At 33.3% G+C, this 21,741-nt stretch overlaps 2 protein-coding genes across 3 annotated transcripts in view; one reads left to right on the top strand and one right to left on the bottom strand.

Moving 5' to 3' along the window:
• Positions 1-429: 429 nt before the first annotated feature.
• LOC109340691 (peroxisomal membrane protein 11D-like) overlaps positions 430-21,741 on the top strand; it is a 37,148-nt gene continuing 15,836 nt past the window's right edge. Inside the window, exons 1-9 of one of the 2 annotated variants that reach the window (XR_002106825.1) lie at positions 430-579; positions 3,593-3,798; positions 4,158-4,232; positions 4,314-4,388; positions 4,480-4,560; positions 4,681-4,755; positions 4,856-5,029; positions 5,680-5,789; positions 13,850-13,857. Coding sequence is in view for 1 of the 2 variants with exons in the window: in XM_019578408.1 (XP_019433953.1) it covers positions 3,607-3,798; positions 4,158-4,232; positions 4,314-4,388; positions 4,480-4,560; positions 4,681-4,755; positions 4,856-5,029; positions 5,680-5,715 (708 nt within the window). In the remaining variant the exon portion in view is untranslated. Of the gene's footprint in view, positions 580-3,592; positions 3,799-4,157; positions 4,233-4,313; positions 4,389-4,479; positions 4,561-4,680; positions 4,756-4,855; positions 5,030-5,679; positions 5,890-13,849; positions 13,858-21,741 lie in introns of those variants that run through there. The other variant, XM_019578408.1, reaches the window with a different exon arrangement.
• Positions 9,310-11,617, bottom strand: LOC109340683. Its single transcript, XM_019578398.1, has 3 exons — positions 11,367-11,617; positions 10,159-10,804; positions 9,310-10,116 (listed from the first exon to the last, which is right to left on the bottom strand). Exons 1-3 carry the CDS (start codon positions 11,615-11,617, stop codon positions 9,310-9,312), a joined length of 1,704 nt encoding a protein of 567 aa, XP_019433943.1.

The raw sequence follows: 21,741 nt of genomic DNA, 5'->3' as shown, positions 1-21,741 counted from the left end.
AAGCAAGCCTATTTTAAATGTGAAAACGATATATTCTATTATTACATTCGTTTAGAAATTTTTCTACACACAAAAATGAAGGAATATTTTATGTATTGATAATTAATTTATAAATGACCTATGTTATTTTTTGTAAGTAAGAAGATATAACGTTAATATTTAATTATAATTAATAATTTAATTTTTTTTAGAAGGTTGATTGTCCATATTAACAATATCACTTTCAACAAACAAAAAATTTATTTTCTATTTTAGGATTTAGCAAAGTCTGAGTATAACTCAAATTTACAACATGGAGTAACATCATTATCTTTGGTAATCAAAAGAGAGTTGACTTTCAACTTTCAACCCCAAGGACACTATTCAATTTCTACCGTTTAAACAACCTTGGTCCAATCCAACGAACCTGGTTTAGTTGAAATTGTAATCAACGAACTGTGCACTCATCCATTTTTTGTTTGTATGTTCTGAGAAGGAGAGAACCAAACAAGCCCTTATCATCATAACTATCTAATCTTATTATTATACACACCCAACCTAACCAAGCTTCTGTGACTCTCATATCAAGCTCTTGTTTCGGTACACTTTCTTTCTCTGTTGATTATTCTTTGTTAATGTTTGCCTCACCAAATAGTGGGTAGGGAATTCACGTGCCCCAGTTGTTTGTTCCTTTGGTTTAAATTTTATTTTGGGTCAGCTTTGGTGTATTTAATTTAGTTTCACTCTGAAATGGGGTTGCAGAACTGGCTCGTTGGAATTTTATGATTTACGTTGCTAAGTTAGTTGTTGTTGGTATTATAAGGTATTAGTTGATATATGTTGGAATTTTATGACTAAAAAAGGTATTAGTTGATATATGTTGGAATTTTATGATTAAGTTTTTCAGTCATGTGATGTGGTTATTGTAGCATATTAAGGAGATTTAACTGGGCTAGGGGGTAATTACAGATAGATTGATGCTCTTCCTCTCTTTTATCTTATACTATGTTCCTGACATGATATAATTGAGTTGGGCTTATTGTTTTGACTACTATATTTAGTTGTGTTTAATCAATTATATTTTATTTTGCTGCCTTATTAATATTATGGAATGGGGTTGATTTGTTCAAAAGCTGTTATTTTTCTGGTTCGCAGCAAGGGTGTCTCTCAGTCAACAGCCAAAGACTAACTCATTCGAGGATGATACAATCTTTCTCGACAAATTATTTTCCATGCAAACAGCAGTGATTTAACCCCTAAGATAACGCTTATGGAACCCAATTTCTTATTGAATGTGCTAGGCCTTGTTGCCTGTCTTCTCTGATGACTTTCAATGCTTCTCAATTTCTCATTACCTAGTGATGTTCTAGTGCTAGTGCAATTTCAATTAAGCCTTACTCTTTCTATCCATAAAAAAAATTGTTGGATCAAACTGCGACCCAAGAGCCTCCAACTACTGGTTGGTTCTATTGTTAGAGGGTATAGAAAGAGTGGAGAGCCACACTTGATACACCATGTCCTAAAACCTTAAGGCATTAATTTCATGAGTCTTTTCTACATATAAAGTTTTTCACTCCTCCCCTCATATCCAATGTGGGACTTCACACCTGAGTAAACCAACAATCCCCCTTTCAAGTGTGGGTAGCACACAGTTTCCGGTCCGCTTCCCCTTAAGTCTACCATTTCTCAGTCGAACCATCGGCTCTGATACCACTTGTTGGATCAGACATTGACCGGGAGCCTCCAACCACCGGGGAGTTCCATTGTTACCAGGGTATGGGAAGAGTAGGGAGCCACAAGTGAGATACCAAAGCCTTAAGGTTTTGGTTCAAGACGTGGTGTCTCACTTGTGACTTTCCACTCTTCCCATACCCCACTAACAATGAAACTCCCCGGTGATTGTAGGCTCCCCGGTCACAGTCTGGTCCAACAAAAATGGACGTTGACGCTCTTAGATTTGCTTATTGGTTTCAATATTTATGCCTTGAGAAATGGATTCATTCAATGGTACTTCTATTTTAGGTAAATTCTCAATAACCCTGGTCAACATGCAGATATCTTCTTGCACTTAACCCTCTCTTGCATTGCAACTTTGCAAACTAAATTAGACTCTAGATCGTTTAACAGAAAATAGTGAAGTAATGGGGTTCTTTGATAACACTTGTTGATTAGGTGAAGAACATTGTGGGTTAATGACTTAATGTTTCTATATAAGGTAATGGAACTTGACCATTCTCCCTTAAATTTCCATCGAAGTTCTTATTTTTGAAAAAGAACCTGGATTGCGTGTTCTGTGGAAGGGCTAATATAATATGTATGAACTTTTTTCCCATTCCACCATACCACCTGTACCAGATATCTCCTTGGTTGTCTCGTTCTTAATCTAGAAGGGTACAGTTTGAATGGCCATCTAGTGGCTGGTTAAGTGTTCTGAACAGTACTTACAAGATTGGGTTTGCGGTAACGGGATCTGATATATATTGGAGAAAATTCAGGCGTGGAACAACTAGGGATTGATGTGTAGAAAATGAAAGACGCTGTTTTAATGCTTTCTTTTGTTGAAATCAAATCTGGGTTGTTGTAGAAATTGTGGTAGAAAATGAAAGAAAGATAACCAAGATACAAATGGTTCTTAGGCATAAGGCCCAAGAGAAAGAGGAAAACAGTTTTCCTTAAGCATTTCTTCATCTACTTTTTTTCTCTAATGGTGTTTCCGCACCGATTTGGAGGTAGGACACTCCTGGCACTCTATGGATGCTGCTGCTCTAGGTAAGACAGTAGAATGGGAGGGGCATATCTACAAAAGGCATGTTGATGCTCAAGTTAGAGGTCAAATTAGTATGCAAGTTTGTAATGGTAGATCACATCTTAGGGGGATTGAGACGTGGTAATCCTAAGAAGCTGTGATCCCAAATTCCCAATGATTTAGTGATTGGGATGATTTTATCCATTAATGCCTTATTTCTGAGAGATATGATCTGCCTCCTAAATGATATGTTGTTATCTGGTGATGTGCAGATAGCCTGAACCAAAATCCTAGTCTCAAACACATGGCTTCTGACATCATATCATTTGCATAGGATAGGACTAGTCAAACTAGACAAAGTATTCCACAACTTAATGTACAAGTTATGTGACCAGCTCTGTCAAACATTGATAATATCCTGAATAACAAAATCAGCTAGTGGTTTTTTGTGAATTCGTTTTTGGAAGGGAGTGGAGGAAAGGGACTGCTTGGGAACACTCTGCCTTTCCCCCAAAATCCAGCTCGCAAACTGATCTTAGAGGAAAAAAATCATATTTGTAGTATACAAATGGATTGTTACCATTGGATTTGAGGTTGTGAGAGTGAGAATGACAAGTTTTCAAATTTTGCATACCTTATACACTAACACAAGAATCTGACACATTTTACCATTTGAATATGCAAAGTCTATTGGATTTCCATGCCAATTCTGAGCTTATCATGCTTTCTTGATTTTATTGTTTTTTTTGCTTAAGTGCTAAATTGTCATTCCTAGAAAGATTATCTGCTTATCTGAAAATAGATGTCCCTTCTCTTTTCTCATAATCTAGATGTAATAAACTGTGATCTCAATTTGTTATGCTGCAGAATTAGCATAGAAAATGAGTACGTTGGATGCAACTAGGGCAGAACTTGCTCTTCTAGTTTTATATTTGAACAAGGCTGAATCAAGGGACAAGATATGCAGGGCAATACAATATGGTTCCAAATTTTTAAGTGATGGGCAACATGGCACTGCCCAGAATGTGGAAAAGTCAACCAGCTTGGCACGGAAAGTTTTCCGTCTATTCAAGGTTTTTTATTAAATGTTTGATTCTTGAAACAGTTGCTAGTTCATCCATTCAATTATTTGTTTTTTTCTAATTTAGGTAGCTTGCTAAATAATAGAACATCGTCTGTATCATTTTCCTTATGTGTTTCATTGAATTTTTTAAGGAAGACAAGTTATTATCTGTAACATACATAATTTTCCTTGTTTGGTTTTTTAAAGACAAAATTGGAAAAAGGTAAATAAAGATGGTCAAAGTTTTTCAGTTTGCTGTTATCGTTATATAACATTGAAATTGATATTCTGGCATACAAGAGAAGCAGCGAATTAATTATTTAATAGTGTAATAACCGTCACTCTTATATTTCCCTATTTAATATGCAGTTTGTCAATGACCTGCATGGTCTGATAAGTCCAACCCCACAGGGTACTCCTCTCCCCTTAATTTTGTTGGGAAAGGTATGATAATCCTAAGAACTATCAATTTTTTTTCCGACATTCATTTATTTACTTAATAACTTCTTGAATGATTTTCTTCAGTCCAAGAATGCATTACTGTCCACTTTCTTGTTTCTCGATCAATTTGTCTGGCTTGGCAGATCAGGAATCTACCAGGTAGGAAATACATATTTTATTAAGCTCTCAGTTTGTTCTATATGTGGGAATTCATACAGCAGTGTATAAGAATTTTGTTATCTAACTACAGAATAAAGAACGAACTGAACTAATTGGCCGGATATCTCTTTTCTGTTGGATGGGTTCTTCAGTGTGTAGCACCTTGGTTGAGGTTTGTGGATTACCTTTCTTCTTCTTCTTCGTTGTGCTAACACATTAGCATCACCAATTCTGTCTCAGTATGTTGCTTTTGACTTTTGTGCGAAATGTTTTACTTTACTCATTTGTTCAGCTTGGGGAGCTCGGAAGACTTTCTGCATCAATGAAGAAGATAGAGAAAGAACTCAAAAACAGTAATAAATATGATGTATGTTGTCTCTTCACATTCTTCAAAGTTTATTTTCTTGGTTTCGCAGCCTCCCTTGACCTTTTTTATGTGTATTTATTCTCACTAACTATGGGTGCAGAATGAGCAATACAGTGCTAAACTTAAAATATCAAATGAGAGAACTCTGTCACTTATCAAAGCAGGCATGGATATAGTCGTAGCAGTTGGATTGCTTCAATTGGCACCGAAGAAAGTGACTCCTCGAGTGACCGGAGCGTTTGGATTTGTGACATCTCTAATATCCTGCTATCAGGTGCCTGCTATTATAGTTCAGCAAAATGTTAAAGAGTTAAGAAAGGGCACTTGTTAAAAACTTCGAAGTAGAAAATGTTTACGGTATCTATTGCATTTTCAAGACTTTGAAAATTTAAGCATTGGACTTCCCAATGGATATTTTCTCTGTTTAGATTCCTTAACAAGTGTCCTACTTGAACTTATAATTAATTATACTTTCTCCGAGTGTTTGTTTACCTTGTATTATGAAATCCCTCAATATTATGTATCAAGAGCCATTTGCACATGATATTTTGCATGCAAATGCACAGGTGAAGCATAATTAGCTAATACTAGATGTTGTCATTAATGTTTTAAATTGCTGTCATTGTTGCATTCATTTTTGTGGTTATAGCGATTGCGGTCATTGTGATGCAGATTGCGGCTATTGCAATGTCAACTATTTTACAATTAAAAAAATATTTTTGAAAATCATGTGGCTACATCATTATGATTAGGTGTCACATCGTAATTGCAATGTGATGCGATTACAGCGGTCACCGCAATCAAAATATTATGGCCACATCATGCAATTTAAATCACTGGTTGTCACTTTTATCAATTTTTGCTCCAATTATGCTTGGAGATTGAATTTTCACTGACAAGGGATCTCTGATTTGTGCAATGCAGTTGCTTCCTGCCCAGGTTAAGTCCAAAACATCATGAAGATGGAAGAACAGATTGGTTCTTGTCATGCTCACTATGTTGTTAAATGATTATATGAACTATCAGTAAATGTTGTTAAATAATCATATGAACTATCGGTAAATGTTGATTAGTGTAAGCTTGATCTACTTGTTGACCTTTTAAGGTATTTGAAATGTCATCGTAACTAGTGATCATATTGTCACAGTTCCATATCCTTATAGTTCAAAATCAGAACATGTAAGATTACACTTATGGTTGTTGAAATTTAATAAAATGACAACTAACCTCATCCTTGAGTAAAAATGACACTCCCCTCCTATATGTCCATTCACTAGCTCAGCTGTCAGAGCATCATATGACAGAAAATACTGTCACTTACAGTAATGATTTAATGATATAATATTATTTTATTGAATTGTGTTTATACATGTTAATAATTTCAGTTATTTTTACTCTTCTCACCCACAAACCCTTTCAATCTAACTTCATTCATCTTAAAGACAATCAGAGTTCAAAGACTCCATCTTCTATGCAATTTCCGTATCTTCTTATGTTCGAAATGGCCACATACTTAAAATGTTTCCTAATTCATACCATGAGAGAAACTGATGTTCAAACCAATAATATCACTTTCATCACGTTTCTCTCTCTGCTTGTGCTCACTATCCATCATATACAAGCTTCTCCTTTGTATCCATTATTCATGCACAGGCTCAAAAAACTTGGCTTCATCGTCAACGATGTAATGGTGGGTAATGCCGTGAGTGATATGTACACTAAATGGTGAAATTTGGTAACTTAGAATACTATGATTGACGGGTGTATGAGAAATGGTGAAATTGAATATGCACTACACTATTTGATGAATTGCCTGTTAGGAATGCCATTTATTGGACAACTTTAATTGGCGGGTTTGTGAAAAAAGACTACCATGAAGAGGAGCTGGGTTAATTGATGAGGGGCTAAGAATCTTCCATGACATGAAGAGAGTGAGGAGGATCACCCCTAGAATTATGCATTATGATTGTCTGGTTGATCATTATGGCTTGAGCATTATGACTTGAATTGAGCATTATGGCTAACAATCTTTGATTACTACTCATTTTAATTGGACAGTGCCAAAATTATTGGACAATGAAAAATATTAGACAATAACAATCACAGTGCCTAGTTTGGCGTTTCAATTGTCATATGTTATGTTTCTTGGCAGTCCTAATTGCTCTTGTTTGGTTTTATTTTGGTGTTGCATTTGCTTATATCAAATGTGCTTAGACTTATGGGTTGAGCTCATTTCCCAGGGTCCAAATTTTCTTAACTAAATAAATACAAAATATGTAAAACAATCTCCTCCTCACAATATAATTAAATCTGAATTGTAAAGTATATCAAAGGAAATTGATAGCAACATGATAAAAGTTAATCTAGGCAAATATGTTGTAAAATAGCAATAGTCTTGTTTGTACTGTAACCAAAAAATGGATGTAAAATCGGAATAATATAAATTGTTATAGAATTATCTATTGCTCTACAGCCATTCATTAAATTGACATTCAAAATGAAAAAGTATTATGCTAAAGTCTTCCTTTCCGTGTTGTTACATGCTAAAGGCTTTCCCATGCTTTTAACCCAAAAATTAGGTGTTTTCTTTGAGGATTTAATGAACTTTCTCTTCAGTCCATGCAACAGCAAATGTTAAGTATATCTGCATAAATAAGTCTATCATGTTTAACTAAGGGTGGAAACAGGACAGACCGCCTATTAAGGGTTTATAATAGGTTAGGTTAGACTAGACTTTTTTCAAGAATATGTCAGGTTCAGGCTTTCTAAAAAACATATTTAGCTTAACATATCAGACTTTAGATCACCTAAAATGCATATTAAGCCTAACAAGCCAACCTATTTAATTATATTATATAAGAGTGTTAAAATATATTATTTTAATACAAGTAATATTATTATATATGTAATATTAATACAAAAATACAATTTAATTATTAGAATTAGATGTGTCTAACTAAAAGTAGACCTATAAGCCCATTTAAATATAAACATTGTAGTCTATTTCATGATCATATAGTATAATACGTTTTTAAACAAACTAACAGATCATACCAGACTTTTAAACAGGATAGACCTAGACTTTGAATTTTTTTAAACAGGCCAACATACCAGACCCAAACTCGTGTATGTTATATAGGCAGTGTTGCCCATGAAGGATGGCGGCTGCCAAAATTCAGCCATGAAGGCGTTGCGGACGGCGTTGCGGGAAAATGGCGGACATCATCATGGCGGTTGAAAAAAATAAATAAAAAATATAACATAATAGGAAAAATAAAATAATAAATACAATAATACAAAAATCAAACAATAACATAAAGTTTAATAAAAACCATTAAATATTAATGTCTCATAAAGATCACTAAAAAGTAACATAAACAATACTAATAAGTCTTGTCAACATTCACAACTAAAAATCAAAGGAAAACACAAATACAAAATGCAAAAGATATAATTTTCTAAATATTGTCCTCCTCCCCAACATCATCCTCCACAGCTGCAAACTCAGCAACATATCCTTCAATTTCTTCTTCATCCAAGTCATTACATTCAAAAGTTGCAGCTTCTTCTTCACTTTGTCCATGTTCTCATTCTCATCCTATCCTTATCCTCGTCCTCATCATATACTCATTCTCATTCTCGTCCTCATCCTTTCCTCTTCGTCTTCCTCATGCTCCTGCTCATCCTCCTCTTCATCGTATCCTCATTCTAATCCTCCTCCTATCCGTTCTTTATTTTTTGACGCCTTGTACTCATTCTAGGCTCTCCAATCCCTAAAGCCCTATAAACAACATCCCATTGTAGGTCATCATCATCATCTACAAAAACCATCTCATTTCCACCTTCATCATCATCACTATCCATCTCCCCAACAAGCCATTATTACATTCATCAATGTCATTGAGGGAGATTGTGTCAACTTCATCCTTGATGTTATATCTCCGCTTTAATGCTTGATTGTATTTAACATAGACCAAGTCATGCATTCTTTTAATATTAAGCTTATTCATTTTCTTGGTATGAATCTGCAACATTCCAATAAATAACTAAGATGAGACACTTCTAATTTTTTAAGGTAAACCCAAAAGGAAAGTAAATAAATAATTACTTGTTCAAAAACACTCCAGTTGCATTCACATCCCGATGCACTACAAGTCAAAGACAAGATTCGTAAAGCTAATTGTTGCAAATTTGGGGATGATGCACCAAACGTTCTCCACCATACAGCTACAAAGGTGAATTAATTTGTTAAGCAATTGACTTAAATATAACAACATATTTTGTAAAGCCAAAAATATTTTATTTCTTACTTGGTGCCATTTCTGTCCTCATGGCTATAGTTGTGGATGATCCAAACATTCCATTACCATCTTTATATGTTTGCATATCTTTCAACATCATGAATTCTGTTTGTGTATTGGGTGCAAACTTATGAAGGCAAGCATGCAACCCACCTATAATTTCAGGGTCAAATTCCATACTGCGATTTGCATAATAATATTCCGGATTTAGCATGTTACCAGTCGCATGTAATGGGCGATGAACCTGACAATTTCATCTTTCATCAATGATCTTAAAGACATCCTTATATTTATTCTCCTTCTCATTGAATGCCTTTATAATGGCCTCCTTAGCCTTATTCATAGCTTCATAAATATAACCCATGGCTGCCTTCTTCTCACTATCCACGAGCCAAAGCACTTTCACAAGAGGTCCCATAACCTTCATTGTATATGCTACATTCTTCCAAAAGCTTGGCATGAGCACAATTTTTGTTGCTTCCTTTCCTTTGGTTTCTTTGGACAATTTGTTTGTTGTCCACTCATCTGAGACAAACATCTTTCTCAAATTTGCATTCTCCTCATAAAGCCTTTCCAAAGATAAAAAGGATGTTGCAAAGTGGGTCACTGCATGTTTCACCAACTCCCTCTTTTTTGTGAAGTGTCTCATCAAACTCAAAGTACTTGAATGGCCGTAAATGAAGCCAACGAGAGAGATAGCCCTTTTGATTGTCATTTTGATCCTAGGAAGCTTTCTGATATCTTCTAACATCAAATCTATGCAATGTGTTGCACATGGGGTCCAATAAATTTTTGGTCTTTTCATTTCCAACATCTTACCAGCTAGAACATAGTTGCTCCCATTGTCTGTTATAACTTGCATAATATTTTCTTCTCCAACCTCCTCCACAACAACATCAAGCAACTCAAATATTTTATCGCCGATTTTTACAAAGTCAGACCCATCCACAAACTTGATGAACATTGTCCCTGCAGTCGAATTCACTAGAAAATTAATAATATATCTTTGTTTCCTATCAGTCCAAGCGTCAGACATGATGGAGCATCCAAATCTTTCCCACTGCACTTTATGATCCTTCATCAAGTCTTATGTGTAATTTACCTCCATTTGTAGGAGTGCGACTCTCATAGCATAGTAGGTTGGAGGTGGCAAATGTGGTCCAAACTTTCCGATAGCTTCAAGCATTTCACGGAAGTTGTCCAACCTTACCAAATGGAAAGGGAGACCAGCTTGATACCAAAATCGAGCTATGAGTTGGTGGACTCGTCGCACTACTTTTTTGTCTATAGCCTCTTTTATATTTGCTTGGCGCAACTTCTCTTTCTTACTTGCAGTCTCTGGCTTTCTATAAAAAATATCTATATGACCTTTCTTCTTCCTCCCAACAACACTGCTAGTTGTTTGTGTTGTTTCTTCAAAGCCTTCATTGAGTGCGCGCTCTTCATCACTATCACCCAATATATCCCTAGCATCTTGCACAACCCTTTGATATGTTGCAGCATCCTTATGTTGTTTTTTATTGAAAATTTCCCAAAGCTCTTCTCGAACTTCCTTGGGACACTCTGTACATGTCTTAACATTGCCCGACCTTCCCATCAAACGATTCTTCAATCTAGTAATTCCTCCTTTATAGGTATTAGAGCAAAAATTACAGATCACATTGTTTGTGTCTTTTTCTATTAGTGGCGTGCAATATTTCCAACCAACATCTCTCAACTTTCCGGTAGTTGAAGATGATTGACCTTGGCTGGAAATTGTCAAGAGTTACTGCAAAAGTGCAAGTAACATATTTAAGTGACGAATTACAATATTGTTGGGAAAATATGATAAAGCAAAATTTTAAAAAGAAAGCTGGAAAAAAAAAGTATAAACTGGAAAAAAAATCTGAACAAAAAAAAATCTGCACAAAAAAAAGTATGTGATAAATCATAAATCAATTTAATAATGCTAGAAATATATATTATTGTCTCAAAAAAGTAATCTGAAAAAGAAAGTATTATAAATATTTAAAAAAATAAAATTGAAAAAATAGATGAAGAGATGAGAAAACTAGAAAAAAGATAAATAAAAATAAGGAAAAAGAAAAGCAATGAAAATGACTTAAAAAACCTATGAATAGTGGTGGTGGTAGCGGCGGTGGTAGTAGTGGAGTAGAGGAGGTAGATGAGGAAGTTTTGAGAGAGGGAGGATTTTAATTTTTAAAAATAGAAAAGTTTGGGTTTTAGTTTTTAAAAACATGGAATGGGCCCAAAAAAACACATTTGAGCCCAATTATTTAAAAAAATCTGGCCAGAAACAAAAATGTCTGCCATCCCCGCCATGGCTCCGCCACCGCCACACCGCCATGGCGGCTTTTTTTTGACAAAAGGCGGACACGGCCATATGGCTGATTTTTTCTAATGGCTAATGGCGGTAGCCCAAAAACCGCCACCGCCATCCGCCATGGCCGCCATTGGGCAACACTGTATATAGGCTGAGCCTGTTTAAGGTAAAGTCTGATCTGACCTGGTCTGTTTCCACTCTTATCTTTAACCCATGCTTTTAACCCAAAAACTGACATTTTCTTGAGGATTAAAGTCTATCCATTCAATAAAGAAAGTTGCAAATATAAAGGATATAAAGAAAAAAACTAATCATTTATTAGTTGTGCATATTCAATTAAAGTGGGCATATTTAAATAAAGAAATGGAATTCTTAAAAAGGCAATTCATCAAACACCTGTAGTGCAAATTCAATTTAACCATTTCTCATACAACCATCATTCATAGTGTTCCAAGTTACCAAATTTCACCATTTAGCGTGCATATCAATTAAGGCATTACCCACCATGACATCATTGATGACGAAGCCAAATTTTCGAGCCTGTGCATGAATAATGTAATCAAAGGAGAAGCTTGTATGTGATGGATAGTGAGCACAAGCATAGAGAGAAGCGTGACAAAAGTGATATTATTGGGTTGAACACCAGCCTGTGTCATGCGTATGAATAAGAAGCGTCTTTTAAGTAAGTGGTTGGTTTAAAGGATAATGTTAAGATGGTATGAGACAAATGGGAAAGAAAAGCTTGAATAAGAAAGAAAATGACAGAATAAAGAATAAAGAATAAGAATCAAAGTTTTTTTTACTTGAATAATATTTTTCATTGATTCAAGTAGAAGATGATACATTGATATATATATGTAAAACCAGAAAAGCTAACAACCAACTATCTCAACAATGCTTTAACATCCTCGCAAGCTGGAATGTGTCATACATTCCAAGCTTGGAAATGATTATATTGAACACACCTTAACCACCATAGACAAGAATCAACTTTATACAAAGTTTAACCATCTATTTTGACAGAAGCTTAACCAACCAAACCAACCATAATGAACGAAAGAGAGAGAAAAAATGGATCTTAATATTAATCCTAATATGTTGCTTCAATGAAGGAAAATACACACTTTAATAATGTTGTGTGTTTAATGAAAGACATAAAAAATAGAGTAGTAAAGAAAATAAATAATTGGGGATAAATGATACATTGTTGTTATGACTATGCTTGCCACACGAACACTTCCAATAAAGAATATTTTGTCTCATTTCTGTAGCAGTAGTTGTTCACACACATTTGTTCCATCCTCAATGGCCTTGACAACATTAGAATCCAAATATTGAGGAATGATATTTGCAAGAAAATTAGAGCATTTAGGAGCTTGCTCTAAAGGTTTTATCACTACAACATTTCCAGCAGATATTGCCCCAATTAATGGATCCAATTCTAGCATGATAAGGAAGTTCCAAGAAGAAAATATGAGAACCACATCAAGTGGTTCAGAAAACACTTCTCCTTTGGCTAGGAAGAAAAGCAAAGGTATATGACTCTACCAATTTATCAGGAAGGAGAAATATATGTTGTTACCGTTGCTTGCAACAATTCTAAATGACACGAAATAATACTTACTGATTGAGTCATCACCATATCGCTCTCTTTAAGACATTTCGTGACATTACCTAAAATGTTCAAGCAGACTATCAACCATGTCGTCCCTAGGATAAAATATCTCAGATCTATATTATCGAATTCTTACTGCACTGTTATAATCGATCTCGAATACACCCAACAGAATATGGGTACCAGTGCCAATTCTTGAAATTCCCAAAATATGGCTAACAATGTCAATTCTTGAAATTCCCACAATATGGCTACCTGTGCCAATTCTTTTCCCACAATCTGACTATTAGTGTCAGTTTTTGAAATGCCCACAATATGGTTACAAGTACCAATTCTTTTCCCTCAATAATGACTACCAGTATCAGTTCTCGAAATTTCCACAATTTGGTTGTCGGTGCTAATTCAATTAATGTCACCCCATGTCACTGTCCATTCTATTAAATATCATGTTATAACATCCTATTACTCTCAGTCCTAGAACTAGCCATTCTCATTAGAGCAATCACTGAAATTTGAGGCTTGAAAATGGGGAAATGAATACTCAATAACATAATTCCATATTCAATCTCATAGATACTGTTGTCCTATAAATTGTACAACTCTGTACGTCATTAACTGTGATTGGTTGAATATAGTGATACAAATTGTGGGACAAAATATATCTTTCCCATTCAAACATACATAATTATGTGGAAAGCCATATTCAATTCTCCTTGCATTCATTTTTGTCCTTCTCTATTCCCTTTGTTCCTTCATTCACCGTGTCCTATTTTTCCATAAAAATGTAACTGGTTGTCGGTAGTGTTTACGGGTTTTTAATGTAGTGGAAATTTGGTTTTTTGGTTTCTTTTCCAGATTTAGTGGTAATGGTTTATAACTTGGCTTTCCTGTATTACAAGGTGTTGCAATTACATAGAACGAACCAGAATTACTGGATTAAGTATCCATGGAATTGAAATTTGATCAAACATGGTAATCAACATTTCTATATCATTTTTCAGTCCCAAAAGAAACAACTAATTTTAACATATTCTTCTGATAAGCCCAATGTAGAACTTCATGGCTGCTACTGCTACTATGTTTCTGTCTCCACTGCGTTAGGTGTTGTTCAAAACTCTGATGCGGCAAGACTGCGTGATGCAGCCCCTTTTCCAGTTGTGCTTGAGACCTGTTTATAAGGCTCATTAGAGTGCGGTTCACACCAGTGTGCCGCAATATTGCGGTTGCGGTGACCGCCGCAACCGCATCACACCGCAATTGTGGTGTGATCCCGATTCACAGTGATGCGACCGTAACAAGCCGCCATGCAACCGCATCACACCGCATTTGGTTCGCATCGGGCCGCAACAGAACCGCATCAAGCCACATCTATGTCAAAAATATGTTTTTTCTCACAAAATAATTCATACCACAATAGCCACAATCCGCATCGCAACGGTCGCAATGACCGCAATCACAATAACCGCAATCGCTATCGCGACCGCAACCACAATTTAAAACACTGGTCCACACTATATATATATATATAGATTTGCTAACATGGGGAACCACCTATTTTTAGTTAGTAACATGTTAACATTGTATACCATAAAATCTGGACAAAGAATGCCCTGAATGCTTTCTTGAAATGAATTTTGGTGAGAGGGGTATTTTAGTAAGTTAATATGAAGAGATATAAACTACTATAATTTTGTATCTCAACCATTCATTTAAATAATCCAACGACCATGAATTAATCCTTATTATCTTCCAGAGTCACCAGACCTCTTCTTCTCCATCAAAATTAAAGAGAATTTCCCTCCACCTTCTCCAAAACCAACCTCAAACATTCCACACATACTATTTTCTTACTCAATGTTTCGAAGCTTTCCCTCAAAATCAACATTTATGCTTCTCATCAGCATTTTGGATTATGAGGCTTTATTTCTTTTTATTGTTGAGTTTATGATTATACTGAATAACCATAGGAAATTGCCCGAGAATAACCACTGGACTGGTACTGCTAAATTGAGTATGAAATACCTATTAAAATACTAGATGATTATATGAAATGAGAAATAAATTATTGTTTTTGGTATAAAAGACATCCATCTATTTGTTGATTGAAAATCTAAAAGAAAATATTTAAAACATTGATGAAACATTTTGCGATAATAAAGACATTGGTATCAGTAAATCATTTATTCAATGAGACAGAGCTTTTGTCACACAAAAATTCCTCATTGTGTTTCAAGCTCCAAATCAAAAAATTGGTCAAGCAAACTTGTTTGTAGCAAAATGGAGAAGAAGAGAGGTCCATGCTGGAAGATAATAAGGATTAGTTACTAGTCGTTGGATTATACTTAAATCAATGGTTGAGATATAAAGTTAAAGTAATTAATCTCTCTTCATATCAACTTACTAAAATACCCCTTTCACCAATACTTATTTCAACAAAGCATTAAATATATTTTTTCTCCAGATTTTATGCTACACAATACTAACATGTTCCTAATTAAAAAAAATGTTTCCCTATGTTTGGAAACCCCTATATATATATATTAATATTGTTCAAATCTAGACTGGTCCAAAAATAAAACTGAAAATCAGTCCAAAGTAAACTAAAATATCAAAACCAAATGTAATTGGATTATATTGGATTGATTTTTTAAAAATTGATTAGTCCAAATCATTTAAATCCAATTCTCTAGGAACCAGACTGATCCAAACTATATTGTGTTAATTTGGTTTATTAGGAATATGCTGAAACAAAGTTGTGAGTTAAAGTGTTTAACACTTCTCAAACAAACTATAATGCAAATTCAATAATCAATTAGTTATATAATATATTTAGTAATATTCATTTTATATGACAAAAAAATATGTGTTGGCTAAGTAATATATTATGACTTGTTGATAAAAAATTTACACTCTAAAGATGATAGTTCTTTTGATAAATATAACTAAATAGTTAGATTTACTTTCTATTGATATACAATATAATCACACTAAAGGAAAAGATCAATGTCAAATATCATTATATGTAATTGTTTCTTTTTAAATGAATATATCTTGTCTTACCTATTATCTTGAGGCTAATTATATTGTGATCTTTGATATAATAATATTTAAATTTATACAATAGTTGTTTGTTTGCTTAAACTAACATGGTGTTATGAACAAAGTTGTAAATTTGTGACATTATATGTAAACAGTATTGTGACAATATTAACATGAATGCATATAAATTTGATATTATATTTTAAATTGTACTAGACTTAATATTTTAGTCATGTTTATATTTTTTGAAGTGAATGTGTAGAGTTCCAATCTTTTATATAAAAAACCAATCTAAATCGCATATGATATTTAGATCGGATTGGATTAAATGTCTTAATATAAACAAAACTGACTAGACCGCAAGTTAATTATGAATTTGGATCGGATTATTTTTTGCCTAAAAATCGATCAAAACCGACGATGAACACCCCTACTATATATCATAATTTTTTTAGTAAATACTCATTTTAGTCTCTCGTGTTTTTCGACATTATCAGTTTGGTATCTTAAAAATTGAAAACCCCAAAATGGTTCCAATTTTTTTTAAATACGGACCAAATTAGTCTATTATAAAATATGTTAAAATGAACTAATTTGATTGACATTCAAAAAATTTGGAAACCATTTTATATTCTTTAATTTTTAAGAGACACGAGGAATTATTATTTACTCTAATTTTTGCACTTAACGACATGGTTTATCTTTTACAAAATCAAATCTTGTATTTAATGGTTATGACTTACCAGTATGAGGTCCACACAACTTCTTTTCAAGTCAACTCCAATGGGCTTATGAGAGACTAGGTTCAATATCAATGAACATATATATTTTTTATCATGCATTTTTAACAACAAAAAAAGAAAAAAGGATTAATAACTCATACATTTATATAGTTTTCTATTGATATTACTATAAATTAAGAGAATAAAATATCTCCTCATAATATGAGATAACTTATATCTTCTAGTCAGTAAAAGTATGACATATGTACTGTTTTGTTTAATTTTAGAAATATTTTTATAGAAAATAATTAAATATGACACATGTCATGATTTCACTGGTTGGATGAGATAACATATCTCCTTATACCATGAGATATTTTATTCTCATAAAATAATATGATTAAATATATTAACTTATAACGGGGTCTATTTTTATAAAAAATATGTAAAATTGATGTGATATATATATATATATATATATATATATATATATTATATTTTGTGAAGCTGTTAAATTGTTATTGATTATAACATAATAATCATTGAGCTCCACATAAACAATGGTATGGTTGGGAAGACAAGTTTGGAATGTTGGGGATGAGATGATCACGGCTAAAAATATATTTCGGCTAGATAGGTAGAATAGTAGTAATCTTGATCAAAAATTTTGTTCTTCTATATTAAAGAGGGGTTGGCGAAATCTGAGTTGCCTAGTTGAATTTGGGATATGGATGACCTTGAAGAGCCTCGAAACCTAGAATGGTTGGCTGAATTAGGCATTCATTGGCCCTGGATTGCCTTTGGTGGTACCTGAAAAATGCAATTCAACGCTCAAGTCGATATTTATAAGAGTATGCTTATAGAGTGGAGATAATATATTATCATTCCCTTATGGGTATGATCGACAGTCATATAGACTTAATTATATATACTCGTTCGTTGGCCTTTGATCGGTCCTAAAAATAGAATGGAGCATTTGCCCTCTAGTTTGGTGGCATGGCCATTGTCGGGCGTGTCGTCATGCTTGAAGCTATTCTTCTCGGTGAAAGCATTAATGCATGCAAGAGTGAAGTATATGCATACCATGATTTTGATGAAGTCAAGAACATAAAAGACAACTCAATGTAACATACAAGGACAAGATGAAACCCAAGACTCTCTTATGATTATATCTTAGTTTATATTTTACTTTTTGTGCACTCTTGGTCTAAGATGTAATGTTGGATAGAGTTTTTAGGATTCATGTATCTCATGTCATTGATTTGAACTAGGATCATTGTATGTGATAATATGAGATACATGAACCATAAATTTGTTTTCTTAATAGTTATATATATTGAGCTTAAGCATGAATAATCGATTAGTAGTCGATTAAGCACCAAATTCTTTTTTAAGAAAACAATTTTAAGCTGCAATTAATCGATTGTCCTATTCTTGTACTCGATTAAGGGTGTGTCATCCTCTAGATCAAGAAAGAAGTTTAGTTAGAGTTGATGAATCCTCTATATTGGAGATAATGATTATTTTGGACACACAAAGCTAGGAGGTTATGAGGAATCAACATGGGTGAAGCTTGAGAAGAAAGACGACAAAGTCTTTGCTGATTTGATTGTATCAAAACATTATCTCATTAGTGAAAATACTCACATCAACCGGGGGACTAAACATGGTGTTATTCTTGACGCGAACCAATACAAAATCATCAATATCAAATCTTCTTACTCTCTGTACTTTTATTTTCAACATTGTTGTTTGATGGTCAATTGTTATGTGTTAAAATTGGTTAGATTTCTATTATACAATTGGTTTGGTTGTTCTTGATTCGTTAAGGAATTGGTGAACCAAATAGAGTTTTCTGATTTCTGTTATAATTAATCCATAATCTTTTAAGTCAAATTAACATTGTATAATTGGAACATAATTCCAAGATAATCGATTATCTCGTGATTTTATACAAAACAATATTAAGTGTGAGAAAATTATTACTTCTGCTTTATCTTAAATTCTTTAGTCTCAATTTGTTAGTGTTAAAGACATGTGAGATACTTCGCAAGTTATCCATGAGGGTGCTAGTAAAGTACAACGTATTAGTGAAGTAAATGCATGAATATGAATTGTTTATATGCTTCCAAAATGAAAATATCAATGATATCTAAAATTGTTTCTCTCATATTGTTAATCATCTTACTAGTTCAGGTAAAATAATTAAAAAAATATTAATTAGCTATTAATGTGTTAAAAATGTCTTGATATGATTTGACAACCTAAAATGACGACACTCATAGAAGCAAAGAATCTCTCAATCATGTCCCTTGCTACATTATTTGGAAGCTCAAGGAATATGAAATGGAGATTGTATGTCTAACATTACACGTGGAAACAAATCACAAAAAGAAAAGAATTTATCTAAAAGCCACTACAACAAAGGTAAAATAAGTGGAGCATCATGAAGAAGATAGTTCTTATTTATTCGAAGTTGATGAAGACAATATGAGATTATTAGCAAGAAAATTTGGAAAGTTCCTAATCAAGAAAGTGACCTTTAGGAAGTTCCAAACTCAAGAGAAAATGGATTCAAAAAGAAGGAACGTAACACTTCTCTTGACAACGTTACATGCTATAACTATAGCAAACAAAGGCTTAAAAATTTCATGTGTCTTGATTACCTCAAAAAAATGATAATGATAAAATTCTTACAAGAATGACAGAGAAAATATTTTCTCAAGTGAATCAAATGGTGAAGAAACTGCTAAGCCTTTTTTCAAAATACAATGCGATTACAATTCAAGCAACAATGAGATTAGTGACAACCATTCCAATAATCATCCTTCTAATGATCAACTTTTTGATGTTTATGTAGAAATACATAAAGAGATAAAGAAACTTGATAAAGTTAACATCGAGAGAAAGGTTGACTTTGATGCATGAAAATAAGTTAAAAGAACTTCAAGCTGAAATAAATGACCTAAATCTTGAAAATGAAAAATTACAAGTCATATATGCCAACTCTACATGTAATTGTTCATCAAAAAAGGTAGTCAATCCCATTAGTGAAAATTTCAAGCATTTAGAAAAGGAAAATAATTATTTGAGGACATCACTTGCAAGTTTTATAATGGGAAAACGAAACTTAATACCTTTCTTGATAACCAAAAGAGGGTTGGAAAGAGATCCAGGCAAGGATGCAAAACTCATAGTAAGAAAAAGGTGTGATATAGAAATCAGAGGTTCACTCTTATGGTAATTTAAATTCATCACCTAATCGCTTATATTGTGGCATTAATAGACACATATCATATTAGAAACTATGGTGTTTGAAATCGTAATTACATGTGGATAATAAAAGGACAAAATCTCAATGCTAACCCAACAAGACATAAGACAAATCCTCAAATTAACTTTATTTTGTAGGTGTGCCTCAAGATCCATGAAGCTTATTGATATCTTGATAGTAGGTGCTCAAGGTATATGGTGGGGTGACAAAGGAAAATTTGTTTAATTGTATCTTCAAGAATAATATCATATCACAAATGGAGACAAAAGAAACTATCATAATGAGCAAGAAGTCAAAAGAGATGAAGTAGACATCACTTCATGAAGACAAGAAGATAGATATGAATTTTTAAAATCATGGAAGACTATGATAGATCATCCAATCACAAGATCATTGGTGATATCAACAAAGTAGTGGATTACAAATTAATCAAATGGGTGATGGAATATTTGTCGATCGATCCAAATGTTGCAAAGAATTGTTGGAAATGTTTGACATGATGAATGCAAAGGAAGCAACCACAACTATGACGACTTCATGTTAGATGGACATGGATGATAAAGTAAAAGTGGTTGAGGTAACAAAGTATTGAGGTTTAATTGGCTCTTTACTATACCTAACTACTAGTAGATTAGATATTATGTTTAATGTGTGTATGTGTACTAGTTATCAATCTAATCCAGAAGAAACATACTTAGCTGTCGCTAAAAGAATTTTTAAATAATTAAAAGGAACAACAAATATGAGTTTGTGGTATCCTAAGGATGCAAACTTAAATCTAGTAGGTTATTCCATTTCAGACTTTAATGATACAGACTTGATAGGAAAAGCACGCGAAATACTTGTCACTTGCTAGGAAACTCTCTAGTTTCTTCGCATAGTAAAAAGCAATCATGTGTTGTTTTGTTAACAGCCGAAGCGAAATACATAGGCACTGGTAGTTTTTGTGCACAAATTCTTCGGATGAAACAACAATTATATGACTATGGTCTTAAACTTGATAATATTTCAATAAAGTGTGACAAGATGTTGAAAGAATTTATTTGAGAGGTTTCCTCCTCAACAAATCGTCCTGGCAGTAGTGCCAATTTGTTGAAAGGTTATTTCTCTCTTTTTGGTGTGTTTTTATTTTTATTTGATTAAGTAAGTGAACTCGGTTTTATTCTTTGTTCGCCATATCGGCTTTGTTGAAATAAATTCCAACGCCGGTATAATGGTTTCAAGAATATTCCAGTTACAACTTACTTCTTAATAATCATGTGAATAAGTCATTCCTTCTTTGCCTCATCTCGTCTTTGTTAGAATAAATTCTAACACCGGTACAATGATATCGAAGCAATCCCTTATTACATAGTTATTAAGTACCGTTCAATACCATCTCGGTTTTGTGGAATAAATTCCAACACCGGTTTAATGGTATTCTAATTAACAAAAGTGATGAATAGTTAGTTGTTAGAAACAAATAAATAAATAAAGAACAAAAGAATAATAAATTTAAGTGACATTTATTTATTTACTCCCTTTCGGGTTCATTTTATTAACAAACCAAACTTCTTCCTTAAGGAAGGTTGGTATTAAAGAATAAATATATTGCGGAAAGTAAATAACAATAAATAAAAGTTAGTAAGTTAGTTTCATCACTTTAGTATATTAAAATATGTTTTCAACAAATAAATTTATTGATAACACTTTACTATTTTACAATTTACACC

This window comes from Lupinus angustifolius, unplaced genomic scaffold (assembly GCF_001865875.1).
Source record: "Lupinus angustifolius cultivar Tanjil unplaced genomic scaffold, LupAngTanjil_v1.0 Scaffold_230, whole genome shotgun sequence".
In the NCBI taxonomy this organism is placed as follows: Eukaryota; Viridiplantae; Streptophyta; class Magnoliopsida; order Fabales; family Fabaceae; genus Lupinus; species Lupinus angustifolius.
This window is presented reverse-complemented; position numbering and strand designations above follow the sequence as displayed.

Coding starts and splice junctions, on each gene's coding strand:
- LOC109340683 (XM_019578398.1), bottom strand. CDS start 11,617: ATGTCAGTTTTTGGGTTAAAAGCATGGGTTAAAGATAAGAGTGGAAAC. Junction 10,805..11,366: donor GCGGAGCCATGGCGGGGATG/GCAGACATTTTT, acceptor GACAATTTCCAG/CCAAGGTCAATCATCTTCAA. Junction 10,117..10,158: donor TCGCACTCCTACAAATGGAG/GTAAATTACACA, acceptor CATAAAGTGCAG/TGGGAAAGATTTGGATGCTC.